At 36.2% G+C, this 22,940-nt stretch overlaps 1 protein-coding gene across 1 annotated transcript in view; it reads left to right on the forward strand.

Annotated features, from left to right (window-relative positions):
* LOC113477320 (lipoxygenase homology domain-containing protein 1-like) overlaps nucleotides 1–22,940 on the forward strand; it is a 159,821-nt gene that overhangs the window by 93,545 nt on the left and 43,336 nt on the right. Inside the window, exons 34-41 of the mRNA XM_026843568.1 lie at nucleotides 493–703; nucleotides 10,485–10,636; nucleotides 13,448–13,526; nucleotides 15,103–15,234; nucleotides 15,735–15,916; nucleotides 16,934–17,020; nucleotides 20,560–20,692; nucleotides 22,009–22,148. Of these exons, the coding sequence (XP_026699369.1) occupies nucleotides 493–703; nucleotides 10,485–10,636; nucleotides 13,448–13,526; nucleotides 15,103–15,234; nucleotides 15,735–15,916; nucleotides 16,934–17,020; nucleotides 20,560–20,692; nucleotides 22,009–22,148 (1,116 nt within the window). The remainder of the gene's footprint in view (nucleotides 1–492; nucleotides 704–10,484; nucleotides 10,637–13,447; nucleotides 13,527–15,102; nucleotides 15,235–15,734; nucleotides 15,917–16,933; nucleotides 17,021–20,559; nucleotides 20,693–22,008; nucleotides 22,149–22,940) is intronic.

The raw sequence follows: 22,940 nt of genomic DNA on the forward strand, positions 1-22,940 counted from the left end.
TGCAAGAAGATTTTAATGGACAGCTTCTATATGTAAACATGATGTAGGGTAAAGATGGAGGATCTCTTGGATGTTCCCTCAAAATCAGTTTAATTCTCCTTCAAATTTATAGTTAATCGCACCATTTTTATATTGTGATTTGTAAGATATATTTCTAATAGTGCTGAATTTTTTAAAAAATGACTAAAGGTTCTGTGCCTGCAAATACTGAATCAGTGTAATATATATGAACACTGTGCCTTGTTCTGTGTACAAATTTCATCAGTGACTGCCATCGCTTGTTCCTTGATATCAAATCTCAAGCATTCCACCTCCTCATTCATGTTAGTAAATCAATTTTGTATTGATTAGAAAGGGGAAAAATAGTAGCAGTTATAAATCTGCACCACTCCTTTACTGAAGTTTGTTCAACTGTTGCATACAGCTATCAACTATATTTGATCTGGCACAATTAGAATGAGATCCATTAATCTTCTCTTTCTCCTCACATAGGATGAACTGTCAGATATTGGCTCAATATACAAAGTTCAGGTAACTGGCCCACATAGCAAGCTGAAACAGTCATGGCACTTAGATTTACTGCATATGAAGCACACAGGCACAAAGGAAGAGATGTATTTAGCTTTTGACTGCTGGTTCAACCCTAATGAAGACAAATGTGTGGAACTTCCAGCTCTTTATGCAGATCAGGAGCCTCTGCCTGGTAAGCCAAGCCCTTTTTTGTTACTGGGGTCAGGATCTGTCACTGGAATAACAGTATATCTCTTTTGGGCCTAAAATACTGTGTGAAGATTTCCATAAGAATTTGATATTAAATAATATGATGGGTTTGCACATGTATTTATCACAAAAGAAAGCTGAGAAAACAGAAATCATTGGTATCAGGATTCTGACAGATGCTGTAACTGCTGACACTAAACATAGGAGTTGGCTTCTTTCATGTTAGATGATGTTTCAGTTTTAGCTCTTGACTATTTATTATCATCTCTTCAAATTAACACTACATCAGCTGAACATATATACCAAATAGAATCTACTGTGTGGTATTACCAGAATCTTCATATTCACAAATAAATATATATGGCCTAGAAAAATAGTAAATTTTTTAAGAATGAAAGAATTGCAAAGACCCCCTAAAAATAGACACAGAATTTTTAAAATGTGTTACAATTAACAACAACAACAACAAAAAAAAGATAACCAAGGATTTCAATTGCACTAGTATTTTTATTGACTTTGATGAGAAATCTATAGCACAGCAAGCAATATTTCAGAAAAATACATATTAAGTTGTATGTTTCTCTGCTGTTAGTAACACATGTGAATTGTATGATGACAGAGAGATAATAAACTGCTTTCTCCCAACCCCTCAGGAATATGGAGAGGAACAACCAATTGCATACTGAAAACTTGATCACTAGCTATTTAAGAACAGACTTTCCATCTATCCAGCTCATTAGAATAAAGAGGATTGATGGGGATAGTAAAGATCAAATATTGAAGCTTTTAGTGACAGTTAAGAGGTTTATTGCTAGAGGCTATAGTACAAAGAATGTTCTGCTTAAACAGAAACTAATAGAAAAAGATGGAAGCAGCCCAGAAAAAGGAATAAAATATTCCATGTGAACTTTTGCACACTATTCTCTAAGGAGATTTTCCTAAGTATTTCATCCCATTTAAAGTTGACACTTGAACAAATAAAACACTGAAGACCTTTTAAATCTCTGGTTTTGTGGAGGTTTGCACAATTTTGAACAATTAGTAACCTTATGTTTATTTACTGTAAAAAAATAACTTTTTTTAGGGTTTTGATCTGTCAGAACCAAAACAACATTGGGTCTTGGAAGTAATATATGCAGGATGTACAATCATGAATATAATGAATCTAGATCTTGTTAAAAAGCTTTGTTTTCCCAATTTATTTATGAAAAAATGGGGAAAAATATGTATTGGTAATTATTTTCAGAATTCAAAATTGCTAAATATTTAAATACACATAAAAAGTCTGGAAATTCAAACAAAAACATTTTCTAGAATACACCCTTCAAAGCCTCTATTATGCTAAGAACTGTATGGAGACATTCTCAGACAGCATTGTCCTGATTTGTAAAGCGATTCAGTTTTGAAGCATATTAGAAAGTTAAGGTGTTTTTCTTAGAGATTTTCTAGGAAAAAGATGTGTATATACTCTCCTTCAAAAATTATTCCATAGGTGGGTAGTATCTGCTAACCTAGGAAGTTTCTCGCAAACCATTTTGTGGAGTACAGTGATCTACACCTAGAAGTGTTAATATCAGTTTTATTCTTTGTAGCTCGTATACTAGTTCAGTCTAAAATTTCTGTCAGCTTCTTCCTTGTATTCCAGTTCGATTACTAGTGCCAAAAAAAAAAAAAAAAATAATAATTTTGCTTTCATTATTGCTTTGAAAGAGATATCCATTTATGGATATGTCTTTGATGAACATCTTGATAGAATAAATTCAAATAAAGACAAAAGAACAATTCTGAAAGATATTGATCACTGCTATCCCCAGACAAAGCAAACAGCAGGTATATAATTTATAGAAAACAAAGTAAATGCTAAAAACTAAGCATCCAGATAAAAGTAACCTTTATCAGTAATGTCAATTGCCTGGTTGTAATGAAGACTGTGATAATATAATTACATCTAAATTAAGTGATTCCATGAGATTTAGCAAGGCAAAAATATATATTCTAATTTATAATCTTCAGGAAAATTGCAATTCCTTTGTTAAAAACAGTGACCATTCCAAGTTTTTTTCTGCATTTACAAATACATTTCTTCCATGTTTTTTCATCTCTCTCTGAGCTCTAATATATCCTCTGTCCACGACTCCTGCATATCCCACTTCATCTGGTGGGGCATGAGGATGATTTTTCATGCCCAGTAAATCCCATCACAGCTATCAACCATCATTGAATCTATTCTTAATAATTAAAAACAAACAAATGAACAAATATAAGAAAAAATTAAATGTGAATCTCTGAAATTGCTTTTTCTTCTATCTGAGGAGATTTTTTTTTTTTTTTGAAGACTGCCCAGCACCAGACTATACAATTATATGAAGAAATCAAGGTCAAATGATTCTATTGTATAATTTCATTAGGTTTTCTGGGATTATATCAGATCTGAATTTGTATTTTGGATATTAGCTAGTATCACAGAAGCAAATAACTTAAAAAATTTCTTTTATTTAGTCTGTCCATCCTAGTGTTTATGAGCATATTATTTTAGTTCATCTGTATCATGGGCTAAATTATTTATTGTGCATTTTAAGACTTCAGATTAGAAGACTGATTACATTTTTTTTATGAGTTCTGTGATAATTCTGTGCAGGACATTGATGTGCATATTAACAAACTGGACAAAGTCATGGCACACAATAACAATTAACATGTTAAAAATTCTTGCTGTTGGACTTTGTATTTCTTCATGATTTCTAGAAAATTTCTTGATGATTTTTAGAATGCCATTATTTGTGACTGCAGTTGAAGTCATGTACCAGGGAGTTGTTTGAATAGGAACTGTTTGAAGCTACAGTGAGAACCTTGCAATATGCATGCAGTATGAACAACAAACAGGGGGAGCTTGAGGCCATGATGCAGCATGAGAACTATGACATGGTAGCTATAACAGAAACGTGGTGGGATGCCTCACACGACTGGAATGCTGCAGTTGATGACTACGACTCTTCATGAGGGATAGACAGGGAAGGAGAGGTGGTGGAGTGGCCCTGTATGTAAGAGAATGATATGACAGCTCAGAAATCGAGTGATAACGGGGTTGAGAGTGTTTGGATTAGGTTAAGGACCAATAAAGCAGATCTTGCTGTGGGAGTCTGCTATAGACCCCCCAGCAAAGCAGTAAGGTGCATGAAACTTTCTATAAACAGTTGGGAGAAATCTCGCGGTCACTTGCCATGAGGGGGACTTTAACCTCCCGGGTATCTGCTGGGATCACAACAGAGCAGAGAGGGAACAAACCAGGAGGTTCCTGGAATGTGTGGAGGATAACTTCCTCACACAGCTGGTGAGTGACCCGAGCAGGGAAGGTGCCCTCCTGGACCTGCTTCTTGTGAGCAGGGGAGAGCTTGTGGGTCAAGTAAAGGTTGGTGGAGGCCATCTAGGGTGCAGTGATCACAAGATCATTGAATTTTCGATCCTTCAAGAAACAAAGAGAGGGGTTAGTAAAACTGACACCTTAGACTTCCAGAGGGCAAACTTTGACCTGTTCAAAAGACTGATCAGCAAAATCCTTTGGGAGACTGCCTTGAAGGATATGGGAGTCCGGGGAGGCTGGATGTACTTCAAGAGCAAAGTCTTAAAGGCACAAGAGCAGGATGTTTCTGTGTGCCAAAAAAGAAGGGGGAGGAGACCAGCCTGGCTAAACAGGGACCTTTGGCTGGATCTCAAGAACAGAAGGAGAACCTATTGCCTTTGGAAGAGGGGATTACGGGAAATCTCCTCATTTACTGGATGCAGAGGGAAACATGGTAACTAAGGATGAGGAAAAGGCTGAGGTGCTCAATGCCTACTTTGCCTCAGTCTTTAGCAGTGGAACTGGCTGTTCCCTGCACACCCAGCCTCAGGAGCTGGGAGATGGGGAGGGGAAGCAGACTGAGGTCAGCACAGTTGAAGAGGAGGTGGTCAGAGACCTACTGCACCTCTTGGATGCACACAAGTCTGTGGGACCGGATGGGTTACACCCAAGGGTGCTGAGGGAGTTGGCAGATGTGCTCACCAAGCCACTGTCCATGATTTACCTGAAATCATGGCTATCTGGAGAGGTCCCATTGGACGGGAGGGTGGCACATGTGACCCCCATCTACAACAAAGGCTGAAAGGAGGATCCAGGAAACTATAGACCTGTCAGTGTGTCCTCAGTGCTAGGGAAGGTCATGGAGCAGGTCATCTCAAGTGCCATTAAAAGTCATATAATGGACAACCAGGGGATCAGGCCCAGTCAGCATGGGCTTATGAAAGGCAGGTCCTGCCTGACAAACCTGATCTCCTTCTACGAGAAGGCAACCTGCTTATTGGATAAGGCAAAGGCTGTGGATGTTGTTTAACTTGACTTTAGCAAGGCTTTTGACACTGTTTCCCACAGCATTCTCCTGGCAAAACTGGCTGCTCACGGCTTGGATGGGCACACGCTTCGCTGGGTAAAAAAATGGCTGGATGGTCAGGCCCAAAGAGTTGTGGTGAATGGAGTTAAATCTGGTTGGGTTTATGAAAGGCAAGTCCTTCCTGACAAACCTGATCTCCTTCTATGCCAAAATGACCTGACTATTGGATGAGGGAAAAGCTGTGGATATTATCTCTCTGGATTTTTGAAAAGCCCTCGACAGAGTTCCCCATAAGATTCTCATAGAAACACTGGCTGCCCATGGCCTGGATGAGCGTACAGTCTGCTGGGTCAAGCACTGGCTGGCTGGACGGTCCCAGAGAGTGGTGGTCAATGGAGCTACATCCACCTGGTGGCCAGTCACAAGTGGTGTTCCTCAGGGCTCGGTGTTGGGACCATTTCTGTTCAACATCTTTATTGATGATCTTGATAAGAACATAGAGTGTATTATCAGTAAGTTTGCAGATGACACCAAGTTAAGCAGGAATGTCGATCTGCATGAAGATAGGGAGGTACTACAGAGATACTTGGATACATTGGATCATTGGGTCAACATTAATGGAATAAGCTTCAACAAGGCCAAGTGCCAGGTCCTGCACTTGGGCCACAACAACCCCATGCATCGCTACAGGCGTGGGGAGGTGTGGCTGGAGAGCTGTCTGGAAGAGAAGGATCTGGGGGTTCTAACTGACAGCAGCTGAACATGAGCCAGCAGTGTGCCTGGATGGCCAAGAAAGCCAACGGCATCCTGGCTTGTATTAGAAATAGTATGACCAGCAGAAGTAGGGAGGTGATAGTCCCCCTGTACTCTGCACTGGTGAGGCCACACCTGGACTACTGTGTCATTTTGGGCACCTCAATACGAGAGAGATATCAAGGTGCTGGAGCGAGGGCAGAGGAGGGCAACGCAGCTGGTGAAGGGCCTGGAGAACAGATCCTATGAGGAGTGATTGAAGGAGCTGGGACAGTTCAGTTTGCGGAAGAGAAGGCTGAGGGGAGACCTCATCACTCTCTACAGCTACCTGAAAGGACATTGTAGAGGTTGGTGCTGGTCTGTTCTCACGGGTAATTAGTGATAGAACAAGAGGGAATGGCTTTAAACTGCAACGGGGGAGGTTTAGGCTGGACATTAGGAAAAAATTTTTCACAGAGAGTGGTCAGACAGTGGAATAGGCTGCCCAGGGAGGTGGTGGAGTCACCATCCCTGGATGTGTTTAAGGGTCGTTTAGATGAGATGTTGGGGGATATGGTGTAGGGGAGAACTTTGTAGAGTGAGGCTGATGGTTGGACTTGATGATCCCAAGGGTCTTTTCCAACCTGAATGATTCTATGAGAAAAAGTCTTGAGAGTTCTAACAGTAGGTCTTAATCTGGTAGTTAATTTTCTCTCCTGCAGTTTTTCTTACTGTTTCCCCCCATTGGAAAAATTACCTTCATTGAATGATTTCATTACAAAGCTAAAATGACAATGGTGTAAAATGTTTATCTATACCTCTGACATTCAGAAATATAATTTAAACTTTTCACCCCTGAAAGGCTGTTGAGACTTCTGTGGGCAAATGTTACTGAATTATCACAATAAATGATATTTGAATACATACTACATAGTAAATTCAACAACAATAAAAAATGGCAAATTCAAAGCAATACATTTTGTCCTATCTTTAATTAATGTTTTTTTCCCCTTTTTAATGAGTATTACGTCATCACTTTCAGTTTGCACTGTGTTGGCTTACATGTGAAACAGAGCTTTTATGAATAGGATTGGGAAGAGACAAAGAATGACAAGGCTGAATAGAACACCTCATTTTAGTAGATTTTTGTTGTTGGGATATGTTTATCTGATAGTCAGAATAGTCCCAAACTCACCCCATTTCCCAGCACCTCTTTTGTGTTATGTCTTCCTCTGTAGGGGTTACATTGTATATATTTCACCGATATAGTGGAAGCCTTTTCTCCGATTCAAAACCTTTGAAAATTAATGGGAAATATTTGCTGTGACTACACTGAGCTTTAAATTATGCATCAATAGATTCAGCAGATTCAGCTGAAAATACTGGCTCAGCAAAAACTTTAGATATGTTTCTCATTTTCACTGTGTATGTTGTTTGAATACTACTTGTGTGATTAAAACTAAGCTTGTGGTTAAGTATATTAATGATTCTGGACAAAAGCAGTAAAGATGATTGTGAACACTGTGGTTTCTAATCTACCATACATGAGTGATTCGATCTGTGGACCAAAATTCCAGTTCTATTCACACAAGTAGCCTTTTGACTTCAGTGATTCTGCTTATATGACCAAGGTATACAGGCAAGCGATGCTCTAGATAACACAGGATCTTTCTTTCATACCCTTACTCCCGTAAAAGCAAAAATGCCATTAATTAAATGCCACAGAGTCACTTGGACAGCTTGTGTACTTTCAATATCTGGATCTCCAGCGAAAACAAGTCTGTGTAGCTACACTGACTTTAAGGCAGCTATGCTGTCTTTCACCTGACAGTACATATTTAACTGCCTTGAAGAAAGGAATGGGATACATTAGGGCCCTAGTCCAGCAAAACTCTTAATTTACTTCTTGATATCAAACATGAGCGATACTGTCTATTCCAAGCACTTTCTCAGCTATTGGATTAAATGATAAAAAAAAAAAAATATGCCAGGGAAGTCCCTGAAGTAAAGTAAATAGTGCTGCAGTAAAATAAAGTTACTTTTCAGAAAACAGATTTTCTCAGATGTCGTCGCCATGTAGTAAAAGAGAAACAAAGACCTTTCAGAAGTTTATTGCAATGAGCACACATTTGTTAGTGGACTGATACAGCCCTTATTATTTAATGAATCCTTTCAGATATTAATTTTTCAATCAGTATGCAAACCCATCCTTTAGAATCCTTGTTCCAGCTATGTGACCTTTTTATTTTAGACATACAAAGAAATAGCTGTATAAGATGCCACAATATTTAAATTCAGGCCTTTTGATTATAACACTCAATATGAATAGCACCAACTTGTGAAAAGAACTGTAAGAAAAGCTTAAAAATAAATATCCTCAGAACACTTTTTTCCCCCCCTCCCTGTTTTCCTATCACCTACGCATGAAAATAAATGACAGCCTTAGCTTCTGGGTTCTAACAATCATTCTCAAAACTACCAGAAATTTCTCATAATTATATCTCTTTAAAGGATGTACAGTTTGGTTAAATTGGGCCATTTCTATCTTGGAATAAATTTGACTTCAGAAGCAAACTGTACTGAAAATATCAGATGTTTCCAGGATGTATACTTAGATATTTGTGTATCCTGTGGTGTATTTTAGACTGAAATATGTATTTCAGACTTGAATAATTTGTCTTTCAGTGCTCTCTGATTTGTATTGTTGATTGTGAGACTGAAAGCACTTTAGTTTCTCCTTGGTTTCATGTCTGTCTAAAGCACCGTTTCCCTTCTTTGAAAACACATATTTCCTGGGAAAGCAGATGTCATACAGCCAGCCAGGTCCCAGGTAGGGACAAGCAGCAGAGTGAGGCTGGAAGACTTTCTCCAGCATGTAATTGTCACATTGTCTAGATGTTGTCTATGTCTGCTTTACTGCGCCAGTGATGAAGGCTGTGGGAGTTGGGGCTGAATAGTTTGGAGTAGTCAAAGATAGCTCATAACTTGTAAAATGATGGATTTTAAGGGTGCTCAGTCCTTAATTAAAAAAAAAAAAATAAAATCAATCAGTCTTGAAACTTGTGACAAAAAAGTTCAAGAGATAATATAAACATTCTCAAATACATTCTTGGTACCTGTACATTGCTTATTACCCACATCCTGGTTGTGACTTCACATTTTACAGTGGATAAAAATGTTTTCCTCCTCCTGAAAAATATTAAAAAGCTGTGTTTTACAAACCAGTGTTGCCACAAGATAGTAGGTTCTTTTCCTTAGGCCAAAGTAATAATGCTTGTGGTTTGAAGCAGAGGAACATTCAGACCATCTAAATTCATGCTCCTAACTTTTACTGTCTATCCCTAGAATATGTGGGAATCCATCATATGTGTTTTCTACAGCACCTGCCTTTCCCTGCTGACTACATAAGGATCATATTCCTAATGTAGCCACCAAAATTAGATTCCTAAAGTGACACCACCAGCATTATACAAACAAGCACAGATTTATTACTGTAATCTGAGTAAGAGCAGATTTACAACACTAGGAGGAACAAAAAACAACCCAAACCCCCCAACTTCTTTTTTTTTTTTTTTCTTTTCCCTGGGCTGCTTCTTGTTAAAATGATGCAAATAACCATGAATTTTGAGATTGTGACCTCCTTCTGTTTAAGTATTTCCTTGTTTGTTGTTTTCATGATAAACTATGGGGCTAAAATAGGTAATTGAAAAAATGAAAATAGTAGTTTTCCATTAAGTTTCTTCAGAATTAATGCAATCTGGTCTCATCTGCATCACTCCCCTATGTATTGTGTCGGAAGTGGGAAGGAAGTAGAAGCTTCTTATAGTGGCCATAGGTGTCTCTTCTAATCTCTATATTGTGATCACAGTTGAGAAAATCAGGAATACTTTCCCTTAAACTCAGATTTCAGTTAGCTGCATTTCTAGGTTATTACGTAGTACATGTGAGGTTCTTTGGAGACTGATATGAAGTGTGAGGTTTTTCTATTTTCTATGTATCAAATCTGATGTTGAAAGAATTTTTAGTCCATTATTTCTGTTTCACATTAACGTGTTTTAACTCAAGAACATTGTAATAGTATTACTGTCTAACTAGTGAGAAGGCTTGATGTGTTCATTCAGTGGGAGATAATTACATGAGTTTAAAGCTTAAGACAATCAAGTTCCATCATTCCTCTAAGCCACTTTATAAGTGTAAGGTCCCATTTCATTTCAAGGGGAAAATAAGACAAAGAGGGAAGGAAGAAACAAATAAATATGAGTATTCTTAGCAAGCAAAATTTGGACTTTCCAAAGAGCATGTAACATGACATATTTCTTAGAAAGGGATTCCCTACCTTAGGGAGAAGGGGGCAGTACATAGGAGATCCTGTGCCCCAAGCGGCAGCCAGCAGTGCTGAATTTCTGGGAGTGGTGTCAGAGCAGAACAAGTCTGTATTCAGAGGATTGACAAACGGAGTTATGCAGCAGGAATGTGTTTTGGTTGTGTATCTCATCAGGACTCAAGAGACCTGTATGCTTTGTTCTGTGGCACAGTACAGGATTTAGATGGAATTTGCAGCGGTTTCTGCCAGGGATTGGTACATAAGGCAGGTGTGGGCAAGAAGAGAAGGAACATTTTCACATGCTGACTTTTTGTCTTTGTATGTGTATTTTTTTTCTGAAGTTGTGGAATATGAAGTCCATTTGCACACAGGAGACTTGAAGAAAGCTGATGCCACTGGTGAGGCTTATCTTTGTATACAAGGAGAAAAGAGTGACTCGGGAAAACGATGGCTTAACTCAAGAAACAGCCTGATCACTTTTGCTAGAGGGCAGGTAAAACCATGAGGAAAAATGTAACTGTATCTGTGAGTGTCTTTTTGTTAAAATTTATGTCTACATAAAGCCTTTCATGGACAGAGTATCAAAAATACTGTTTTATATTCCATATTGACATAATTTTCTCTTGTTACTAAGAGGTGATCGTCTCCATAGGTAATGTTGCTTTTAAGCATCATCAGCATTGTGCAACAGTGAAAGAATTAAGTTAATGAAGTAGTTTTCATTTGGACTAACTATACACTGAAAGTTCTATTTTAATATTCTAGACTTTAAGGCCAGAAGGGTATGAGTGCTTTGTTAAAATATGCCTGATTGATAGAACTGATAACATTTCTGTAGGCTATCTTGCCTTTGTACCTACTTTAGTCCATGACCTTTTCTTGTTAACTTTCCTGAACGCCAATGTCAGTGTTCTAAGCAGAGTTTTATTTTTTCATGTTTCCAATTCTTCCCACTTACTGCTTTTGAACATGGTAAACATATTCTTGCTTTTTGAGGCTGCTTCTTTTCCTAGAAGAGTAATTCCTGGAGTAGTTATTGGCATAAGAACAAAGTAACTAAAATTTTAGATCAAAAGGAAGTATCTATTTATATCAAAAGGAAATGTCTAGCTGATACTTTACTAGACCCTACTGTTTGCTCTGAGTTTAAGTTTGGAAGATTTTTTAATTTTTGTTTTAAAGGAATCATTAAATCATTGCAAAGTACATAGGAATCTTCTTTTGGGGAGGGCAGGAGAGAGTATTTAATTGTTGCCAGCCAACCCAGATTAGTTTGTTTTCTGATTTATAAAGAAATCTGCTTGCAATATGCTCTATTTATGCTTTAAATGTGCCTCTGTTTATTTTATCTGCTTTTCTTTTCACTTCTAAAGATTCTAAAGACACAATGGTTTTTGTATGAAAACCAAACTAAATCTTTGTTAGTCATTACGTCCTCTGTATTCCTATATTTTCTTTCTCCATTGTGGAAGAGATTATGTGTGCCCAATGTCTTGTTCATCAAGAATTGATCAAACTGCTAGCTCAGTCTTCACAAAATAAGTCTGAAAATAATAATGACAGGATAATAGGGCTCATCTGGCTTTAAGGAATAATGTAGGAAATTTTATAGATTAACCTTTTTGGTGATATAGATAATAGTTCTATACAATATATCTTAAAGATAATACCATAGAGAAATCTGAACAACAGAACTGCTTGCTACAATGGATAAGGTATCAGTACAGAGTGAAAGAGGGACTGATTCCTCTTTGTTTCAAAAAACTGAACTGTCCTGAGGGTTTTTTTTTATTCTTTATATTGTAAGAATGCATGTTAAATTTTCTTTAAGAGTAAAACTTGTAGAGAAAAAATATGTGAACAATACAATTCTGTGAATACTCACTTCTGAATATTCACTTCTGTGAATACTCACTCCAGTGGAAATATAACTCATCTGCAAATTCACAAGGATTTTTTCTGTATAATCCAGATTCTGTGTCAGTTTTTGAATGGGCCTGTTCAGCAGGCTAAATCCTTTGTCTGAAACTCTAAAGGGCTTTTCTATATCCTGGGCTATAGCACCCTAATCTTCTTATAGAAAAGATTTTGAGGAACAACTGTTTGGGTAATTCTCTCACAGTTTTCTTTACTTCAGCTTGCCCTCACATGCCTACTTCTCTGTTATTAGTCTGCTCTTCTTTTCTAGATGAGTCTTGTGATCAATACAGTTCTCAAAGGTAGCATGGATTTTTGTATGTCATTGTACTTGGCAGCAACTATGGGAACAATACATCATTTTTATTGTTCGTTTTCAAAACCCTAAATCGGTCCCCAACTTTTGTCTTCAAAATGCATTTTCAACCCAACCTTTCCAACACAACTGCTTCTGTCTACAACAGGATAGCTCATGAAGTCACAAGAAATAAAAGTCTTGTGAAGATTTTACTCTGCAGCTGGTTTCCCCAAAGGGTAGAAAAATCCATTCATAAATAGTATGTTTCCAAACCTAATTTCTTCAGGTCTAGTTCAAAAAAGCCAACAAATACACACTTTAAGGAATACGTGTTCCCAGTGTCAGTGTGCATACTTATGTGAGCTTTCCCCACTGATTATGAAGGAAGATGACTGCACAAAGAAGATGACAAATATGTATATGGAATAAAGTGAATATACTATGAAAATCTACAGTAGGGAGAAAGGGAAGATTATGTGAGGTGTATTCATCATGCAAGTCTGTTGCATGTGGAAAATTTGACCTATTATAGAGATGGCTTCAATGAAAATTCCTTATCCCAATAGCACAGTGACTGAAACCTTCCCAGACACTATTCACTTCATTCCCATTTACCTACCTAATTCCTGCTAATTTAACTGCGACTTTTAGTGAAAATGAAATCCCTCTAGATTTTCCAGAATTAGTAGACACCTACTGTTCATCAGTTTCATTGGGAGTTAGGTTCTGGATGAAAGTAACTTTCAATACAAGTTATTGATCTGATTTGGTTATTTCAGTTCATAGAGGTGCTAGAAATGAGCACTCTATTGCTAGTGTGTGTATCTGATGTTCCCAAAATTACTTCCTATTAAATACAGCAGCATTTTGAAATTAATAATTTGTAATATTAACTGGATCAGAAAATACCAGTTATAGCATATAATGTTCAATTATAAACTCAGAGAGAATGGAATGGCATAAATGAGAAATATTTGCTTCCATTGAGATACAAATGACCACATACATGAGACTAAACTGATAAATATTCAAAAGCAGTTACATATTAAGCTTAACCAAAATATAATTTTGATTATTTTCATATTGCAGGTAGATGTTTTCAAAATCAAAGCAGTATACCTTGGCAAGTTGAACCAAGTTCTTGTTGGATTTAAAAGTATAAAAAAAGGTCAGCAATTTTCTCTGTTAATGTATGGTTGTAATGATGTAGATTACCAGATTTAGCAGACCCTAGAACTTCAGAAATGTCTTAAATTCAAGGTTCAATTCCCAAGTGTTTTTTTAAAAGTTCTAGAAAATTTGAAATTGCTCTCCATTTTCTGCTGTTTGTTATTTCGGTTGGACTATACACATCAAATGTCCAGCTTGGTTTTACTAAAATGTGCAAAGGATTTCTAGGAAATGTAATGACAATCTAAAATGGTACAATTGTATGTGAAACTTTGCTCATGAAAATTTTTATGTATTTATGAGTACAGTCAACAAAGCTTTTCTTTTTCAGGAAGCAATATGACATCATGTTTTTGCAATTTTTTGGCATTTTTTCTTCCTCTCCATTTTAAAGATGATGGACATTTTAATTTTAAAAGATTATATTTTTTTTTTTAGGACATAGGACCTCTAAGTAAAGATAAGAACAGAAAATCAGTTCATCATATGGGGAAGTGAAACATGGAAGAAAGGCTGTTCTGGCCTCATAGCTTTTTTTTCTTCTAACCCATAAGAAATATCTTATTTTTTAAAGGATTTTACACTTCCTGCAGCATTTTTTCTTGTCCTCCTTCCAACTCCACAGCAGCTGTTAGAGTTAAATAAAATTGCTTACTTCTTAAAAATAAATAGCAACAGCAAGGAGCATCATGAATTGATATTTCCTTCAATACTTTGGGTACAATTTTGACCCATCATTTTTTAGAGGTGACAGAACAGACTTTCTACAGATATCCTACTTTTGTAGATAATATTAATAATGGTAATATTTGTTCCAGAACATGATCAGATAAGTCTCTTTTATCTTTATATATATTAAAAAAAAAAAAAAAAAAAAAAAAAAAAAAAAAAAAAAAAACTGTAGGTTAAACTCAGACTCAGAAAAAATGATTTGGAGACTATTTCCCATGTATTTCCTAGATGTTATCATTACAATGAATGATGAAACTTTCATTGACTTCACCAAGACTTGGAGTTATAACAAAGTTTACCAAGACTCAGAAATCTGAGTCTTCAAACGCTGTGCTTCCAGAGAATCAACACAGTGGTCTCAATCAAGAGAAAACCTTCAGATGAAGTTTATGCTTTATTAGATAGCATAGAACCTCACCAGAAAGTTGTGTGTTGAGTGGATTTTCTGATGGCTAATGTGGTAGAAACCCTGATTCTTTTTCTTTTAGGACATTGATAATATCATTTCCTATGGGGAACTTCTCATGTCTAAAGATGTCATACAGAAGCCTTTCTGTCCTTTGGGACACTAATAGATTACTAAAACAAATCTATACCTATGTTTATTTTTACAAGATCTGTAAAAACTTAAGACTTCTTCACTGTATTAAATATTTTGGAGCGTAGGGAAACAGACAGATATACACACAGCCAATATATGTTCAGAAGTCTTATTTCCTTAAGAAGTTCAGCAAAAGAAAATATTTTATTGATTTTCTAAAGATAGAAACTTGACAACATACACAGAACATGTTGTTGCTTAAAAGGTATACATTAATAATGTCCTGTTTATTTTTGATCAGATGAGTGGTTCTTGGAAAAAATTGTTATAAAAGAAGTCCTCTACCCTTTTTCTGCACATGTTTTTGTTCACAATGACTGGATCAATAAACGTTCCAAGAAAGATTTTGTAGAAGTGGCAATTCCGCTCAAAGGTAATACCAGCAGAATGTCCTTAATTTGCTTGAATTATTACTGCATGGCAGAGCAGAACAGAACCAGTACAAGGCTACTTCATAATGTAGACAGAACTGAGCATTTGAGCATTAGTACCCTAATGGTGAAAGGCATGGGCCTGTACCAAGGTGAATCATGCCTTCTGTAAACAAGGAGTAAGAAATTATGCCTGGGATGGAGAAGGTGGAAATGGCATTATTGAAAGAGTCTCATCTGGCAGCACATATTCTGTCTTTGGAACAATACAAAGAAGCTAGACATGGCCCCTACACAAGTGGGACATGGATTCATGAAGCAGTTGGCCTGGTTTTCTACAGCTCCACAGGGCTAAAATGAATAATGAGAGTTTTGTGGCTTTGTTGCCTGACTTGCCTGTGTTAGATTCAACATTACCAGGCAATAAAATCTTATATATTTTGTCTTATAAGGCAGTATAACTTAGATATGGGATCTGAATATATATTTGTTTTTATTGCAGAAACATCTGTGCCATCTCTTCTCACAAAAAAATTTGATACTAAAAGCAGAGGGCGATGGCAAACATGGGTGCACTGTTCACAAGTACCAGAAGATGTTCCTGATATTCAAGTTGTTGTATTTGGAAGAAAAGGGAAGTGCCCTGCACAGAAAGTTCAGAATCTGAATGATAATCCATTTTTGGTTGGTTTGGTTTTTAGTTCACACAAATTTTACCAAATAGTTTCAGTAAACTAAAGAGTTGTAGCCAATGTACATGAAGTTGTGCAGAATGATATTTTTATTTGTCAGAGCTAATGTTTATAACCTCCATGTCTTATACAAAGAGCACTTTGAGTACTTCTCACATGTGGGCTAATACACATCACTTAGGAAAGATCTCGAGCAAATACCAACTTTGACATGAAAAGCCACATTAACTTTGAATTAAGACTAGTAGACCTTAACAGTAAGACAATAAATAATGAAGCTATCTAATACTTCCTTTACATTCTACTTCTCAAACTTCAACTAATCCGTTTTCACAAGTTAGAACTTGTGTCTCTCTACAGTGAGCTTGGGCCTTGGCAAATATCAATTCTGTAGTTTTAATGGCAGCTTCTGGACAGGTGTGTGAACCTCGGTCACCCCTTTCAAAAGGTTTTAATTCTCAAACATGGAAAAAAAAAAGTCACCCATCTTTTGCAAAAATGCAATATAAACATCACTTAACTGCTGCAAGATGAAAAGCCACAAGCAGCAGTAAATTATATGACTTAAGGGAATAAGCCATCCTTTCTTTTAAGCACTAGAATTACTGAGAGCAGAACAAATAGCCAGGGCTAAAAGTTATCTTCAGTTCCAAATTTCAGTTCAAGTTTGAGAATAAAGATGTGATGGAGAGGAGGTAAATAGGAAAGTGGAGAGAAAAGAATAGTAATAAGAATTTGGCTTGGAAGTATAGAGTCAGTCATACATTTCCTTGTTTTTCGTATGTTGGCCTACACTCTTCAGCCAATTCTTCCATTTAAAAATAAACAAATTATGATACAAATGTGAGTCCAAATTGTAATCTGAACGGGACTACTCACCCTAACATTAATGTCCTTGACTAGCATTTTTACCAATTTTAATTTTCTTTTTACCTGGGCTTAAAGTATGTAATACAAATTGTTATATACAACGTATGGATAATTTTTTTTTTCTTTATTTTTCTTGCAGTTGACTGTTGGTGATATTGGAGATGTAACAAAAGTTTCTTTTGTGTTATCTCGTCCATGCTTGGGAAGAGGAATTAAACTTCATAAGGTATTCCAAATACACTACATATAAACGGTAATATTCTTCATAACACCGGTATGTTGAGAGACAGATTGTTAGCTTCACTTCGCACCACACTAGCAAGGCCATACATCTTTTGGCTGTTATCTGCTATCTATAGATGACTGCCTACAGATTCCAGATCTCTATGTGTGCAGTTCTATGCTGAAGTGCATATAGCTATATGTATTCACTGATGTGCAGATCCATTTCCCATAGCTCATCATGACTTGGAGGGCAGTGTTTTCTGCTTATGTTAGGAAACATTAATCCCTGCATGGAAATAGCAACAGTCTCCTGACACAGAGCAACCTACTTGTGGAAACCAATTAAGCTGATGCTTTAGTATTTATTCATTACAGCATGGTCATCAGTGGGCCTTAAACATCTGACTGTAGTTTAATATGTACTTAAGATCCCTCATAAAAAGGGATGGAGAACTGACTCAATGCTGTCAGTCTTACAATTCCAGCAGATTTAAAATGTATACCTTTCCCCAGGATGGGTAGGAAGATTGAACAGAAAGGTGTTGGGCCTGGTAATACTTGAGCTTCGGGGAAACACTTAAACTTGAAGGTTAATGCAAAGAAAAATTATGCCAATAAGCCCTGCCTGTAGGCAAGGGCCCACAAAGCATTGTGGACATAGCACTGAATTATTCTGAAGTTAGTTGAAGAATGTTTTTCTGAACTGGGCCACACCACACTTTAACCCTACTATGGATTTAAAAGATCAAAGGGTGATTCCCCAAATGAATAAACAGTCCAGAAACTGTTATGATGGGAAATTCTAGACATAGCTGCATTCCAGGCTAAAATTCAAATGGGTTTAAGGAACTGAAAGGAACATTAAGTCTGAGTTTATGAACTCCTCTGAGGATAGAGGAGGAGTTTATCTTGTTCATATTTTCTCCCCAAATGTCGTCTTTGTCAGCTAATTTTGCAGTCTCACTTTGGGCTACAAGAATGGAAAGATTAGGTAAGCAAAACTAATCTCTCATATTAAATATGCATCTCCAGGCCATTTGATAAAGCATTCCAAAAATATGTTGACACTCCCCTCACTATACCCATTGTCTGATTATGTAATATGTCAGCCTCATGAACGGGCGGCTCAAAACATGGCAGAAAATTTGTAAATGTGTAATAGACTGTTTTCTGCTTTCTTTCCAAAGGCAACCCCCTGCAAATGACTAAGTGATTTTTGTTCATATTTTTAAATACTTCAGAATTTATTTATTAATTATTTTATCAGTAGCTATAAATTGTTACAATCGACAAGAGGTCAATAGGTTACTGTAGACCTATGTAGTCTCTTCTACTGGTGCACTTATAACCCACAACATAACATACACTGTGCCAGTAACATGCTCATAACAGCTATTACGCATTTATTAGTGTGTTCATAAATTATTTATACATGGAAACATAATCTAAAATGCAACAAGTTGATTTCACTTTAATAGGACTCTTACAGTGCAGTAAAAAATAGAAATGGTGTATTAAAATGGAAAGACTACAGGCTGCAGTCAGTATGTGTAAACTCACTATGAATCAGTGGTCAAACCCAGCCCCAACTGAAATTAATTCCCTCCCTTGCTTTCCCCTTCAGTGAAAGAAGCAATAGCCGAAGTTTCCAAAACTGCAAAGGCTAAGAAGGAGATAAAATCCCTACGTTCCTTTTGCTACTCTCTCTTTATTCTGGTGTTTATAGCTTCAGAGTACCAGATTTTTTTCTGTCGATCTTCTAAGGTTTTAAGTACACTTCTGTAGAAAATGATATAACCCTAGCTAAAATTTATGTCTTTTCTGTAACTTTTAAATATTTATGTACTATAGAATGAGTAGCTTTTTCTTGCTCAAAAATAGTTTCTGGTCCTTTCCAAAATAAAATACAAAATCAGTTTTACTTTTGTATAGAATATAGAAACACTATATGATTTAGAGGTAGTGTTCACACTTAGATGTAATCTTAAAACTAACAAGAATTTGTCAGGTACATTTTATTTTAAGGCCAAAGTCTGCATAGATTTGCATCAATAATTTTTATGAGTCCAGTTTCTGCAGGTTATCTGCCTGCATATGCAGGTAACCCTTAGTCCAATTTTAATAAAGATAGGAGTTTATGATACTTATTGATAGTTAATTGATAGTTAGGGATGTTTACATTGATAAAAGTTAGGGTGGATATTTTTGTATGAGAATTTAGGCATGTAGTGTGAGAAGTTAGACATGTAGTGTAGTGTCAGTTATTGCCAGTGCAAAAAATGGGTAAACTACTGACTGCAATTTTAATGGAATTTCATACTCTCTAAAGAAAAACATTGTTTATTACAGTAATCAATGGTTTAATTCTGGAAATCGTCATGGGCAATTGTTTACTTTCATCTGGAAACCTTGTACCTGATCTTGTGAAGCACTGGGCACAAAAAAATAAGTAGTAATAGAAAATGTTCAGTAATTACATTTCTAGGAACTCAAGGACAAGATAGTATGCAAAAAAAAATTAAGAGCGAAACTGTCAAGAATGAGCCACAAACTTTTGTTGCTGCTGCTGGTGTAAGTGTCACTAATAAGTCACCACAGTAATTTTGGATATCCTTGCCTAAGAATTTCAATTACTTCACATCTTGATGAAGTCAAGTTTGTTTTTTTTTTATTTTCATTTTAGTTTGTTTTTAATGTTTGTTATAATATTTCTATACAAAGAAATTCTAAAATCTGAATAAACCATTTCTGCAAACTTGTAGTTGTTAGCTATGTCTCAAGTTCAGTCCTGAATATAATTACCAGAAATATTTCTGCATAAGCTTGATAGTTTGTCATTCTGTATTTTATAACTGACCTAGGATAAAGTTCATGATATGAGTTGCCCTCCTGTGAATCTGATCTTCACTGTCTCGGTATCTAGGATAGGTGGACTTCCAACTTCTTCAGTTGGTTTGGAGGTTCTAAGTTTGCAAATTTGTAACTTGATTTTTTCGGTCCGCATTGAATATTTAATGTCAGATGGAATGAAGATGGACCTAAACTCACACATTCTATTGGAATTAATTTTTTAAATAACTTCTTTCTACAGGGGACCCCAAAGGTCACTGGATACCTAATTTCTGTCAAGTTTGAAAATCCGAGCTGAGATATAGCAAGTCACATGTAAACAAATAAAAAGCAGCAAAACATCTGGTTTAGCAAAATGGGCATATTCTATTAAGATTGATGTAACGGTATTCATTCATTTGACATTCTGAAATTGCAAGTATATACAGGCCAATTTAATCTGTATCCTTCATTGGTTCTCTACAAATGGGTCCTATGCCTGTGTTGATATGCAATGAACACACCTACAAACATCAGGCTACAGAATCAGTGGTTTGCAGCAACTCCTGGAGCTCTTATGCAGTATCAGGCAGCTTTTATAATGTGTGAGCAGGCATTAACAATAGGAAGAAATGTCAGTTCCTGTTGTGATGGAAATAAGAAATGGAATAATTCAGATAAATTATTTTTTTCTTCTGATTCTGCCTGCAGCTTCAGCTAAAAGACTTGGACACTAAACAAGAGCTGTGCTTTCACACTGAAGCACAGTGTCTCTTTGGAGAAGATGGATCTGAGACTGTGACAGAGCTAGCAGCCGTCAGGCCAGACAAGCCACCACTCAGGGGTATGCTGCTGAACTAATAAATAAATGCATGAGCAAATACGTACACACACACACACACACACACACAATTGTGAACTGCCCAATGGGATGAAGACAATGAGAAAGATTGCAAAAAAAATTGTATACCTTAAAAAACCACTCAAAATTATTTTAAAAGATTCATTCAATTTACCTGTGTAAAACATGTGGGGTCTTCAATAAAGTGTATTGTTAAAGGATTTTTTCAGTTTTAAACAACTGACATGTATTGTTTTCACTAGACTAAGTACAGTTGGAAAGTCAGAAAAGTGCACAAAGCCCAATTGAAATTTTCAAAAACCAACTGATTTACACTCGGTGAGGGACTAAATCACAGATTTAAAAAAGGGATGTGCAAAATCATAATGGCATGAATCATGAAAAGAAAACCCAATATTTTCTGAGGTTTTCTTCCAGCCTGATTTCTGCTCCAGAAGCTCTGTTTCATTTTGTCATTGTATATAAAAAATAACATCTTCTTTTGTTCTGATTACATTGTTAAAATATTTACAAAATAATTCTCATTCATTATAGTTTATGAACAGAAGCCTTAATTAAAATATTTAAAACTTTTTGCATTTAATATCTAACTGAAGGATAGACGGCAAATGGAAACATATCTTAACAGTCTGTTATAATATTTAATTCTTCACAGAGCTTACAGAACCCTTAAAAAAATCCTCTGTCATGTTGCCTCGAGGAATATGTACTATATAACTGATTGGCCAAAAGGGATGTCAAGCCATCCTTTGCGATGAAGAATAATAACAATGCATATCTGTATAAATAGCTCAGCCATTTATCCTGAACCTATTAATTGATATTGGCCATAATTATCAAAATTCTAGGCTAAAACAGAATTCAGCTGATCCAGAACAAAAAAATGGATTTCATCTGTGGTTTTTCTTTGGTAAATTATTAGAGTTGATAAATCCTAACTCAGTTTAAGACCTTTAATTCCTACAAGAATCCAAGGCATTTTACAAAGCCCGATAAAATCAGTGTGATTCTTTCAGCTGATTTTAGTGACCACTGGGTAAGACTCCAGAGCTACGACATTTTCTCCTGTAATGTAAGCATTGTTGGTAAGGATTGTTGCATTGATGTGTAAAGGACATATTGTGAGGTAGTTAGCAATCTATATGAAACTCAGACAAAATATGTCAATTACAATAACTTCATTCCTTGGTCTTGAAATTAATCTTTTACCTAAAATAAATTGGTTTATAATATTTGATAATTACATAGTTAAATAGTCTGATTTGGTAATATCTTGTGTCACTGATTTTTCATGACAGACGTCCTTTACTTGATCACTGTTCATACGGGAGTATTGCCTGCATCAGGGACTGATGCAGATATATTTATCACAGTATTTGGAGAGCAGGGAGATTCCTGCAAAAGGAGACTGAGACACTCAAATTTTGAAAGAGGACAGGTTAGTGCTGAGTAATTTTCTTTACATGTTTGCTTTAATATGTTTTATTGTATTACTTTCTTCTATAGAATTGCAAACAGGTAAAGCTGCTTGTAAATGCACTGTGACTGCTCAAGATAAATCCTAGGAAAGATTTTCTGGTCAAGCTTTGCTGATTACCATATTAACGATTATAACTACACAACATGTTCGCACATACCCTGGACTCAGCCCGAATATGACTAGATAGGATTTAAAGAGACCCTTCAATTGGTCCTGTACAATAAAGCAGGATCCTCTATACTTATATCATGCCATTTCTTAAGGTCTCTCATGGCTGAGATGCCATAATTTTACTAGGCAACCTGTTCCACTGCTTTCCCAGCCTTGCGTTTAAACAGTTCTTCCTTCATTTGCTTTATAATGTCAAAACATTCTCTTGAGTCTGGAAACATGAAAACCGGCCATACCATCCTCGTGTTCCATAGTCATTGATAATTTTTCTTCCATGAATTTGTGTAAGCTCCTTTTAAATATATAATGAGCATCCACAATCTCCTGTGGTAGTATGGACTGCACTTGATCTGCAACCTATGTTAAGCTTCCACATAGTAGTTTCATCTGATTTCCCTTCTTTTTTCTCTTTGCTAGATTCACGACTATATACTTTGTACCTAGTGAAATTACTGTGCATTGGAAGATATTTAATAATTTTGCCATAGTCTTCCCACCCAAAATATTTAGGCTTTTTTTTTTTTTTCCCATTTTTTTATAGTCTCTTGCACCCTCCCCCCCCCCCATCAATCAAAAGTA

Source organism: Athene cunicularia, assembly GCF_003259725.1.
Source record: "Athene cunicularia isolate RWA chromosome 2 unlocalized genomic scaffold, athCun1 chr2_part1, whole genome shotgun sequence".
NCBI lineage: Eukaryota > Metazoa > Chordata > Aves > Strigiformes > Strigidae > Athene > Athene cunicularia.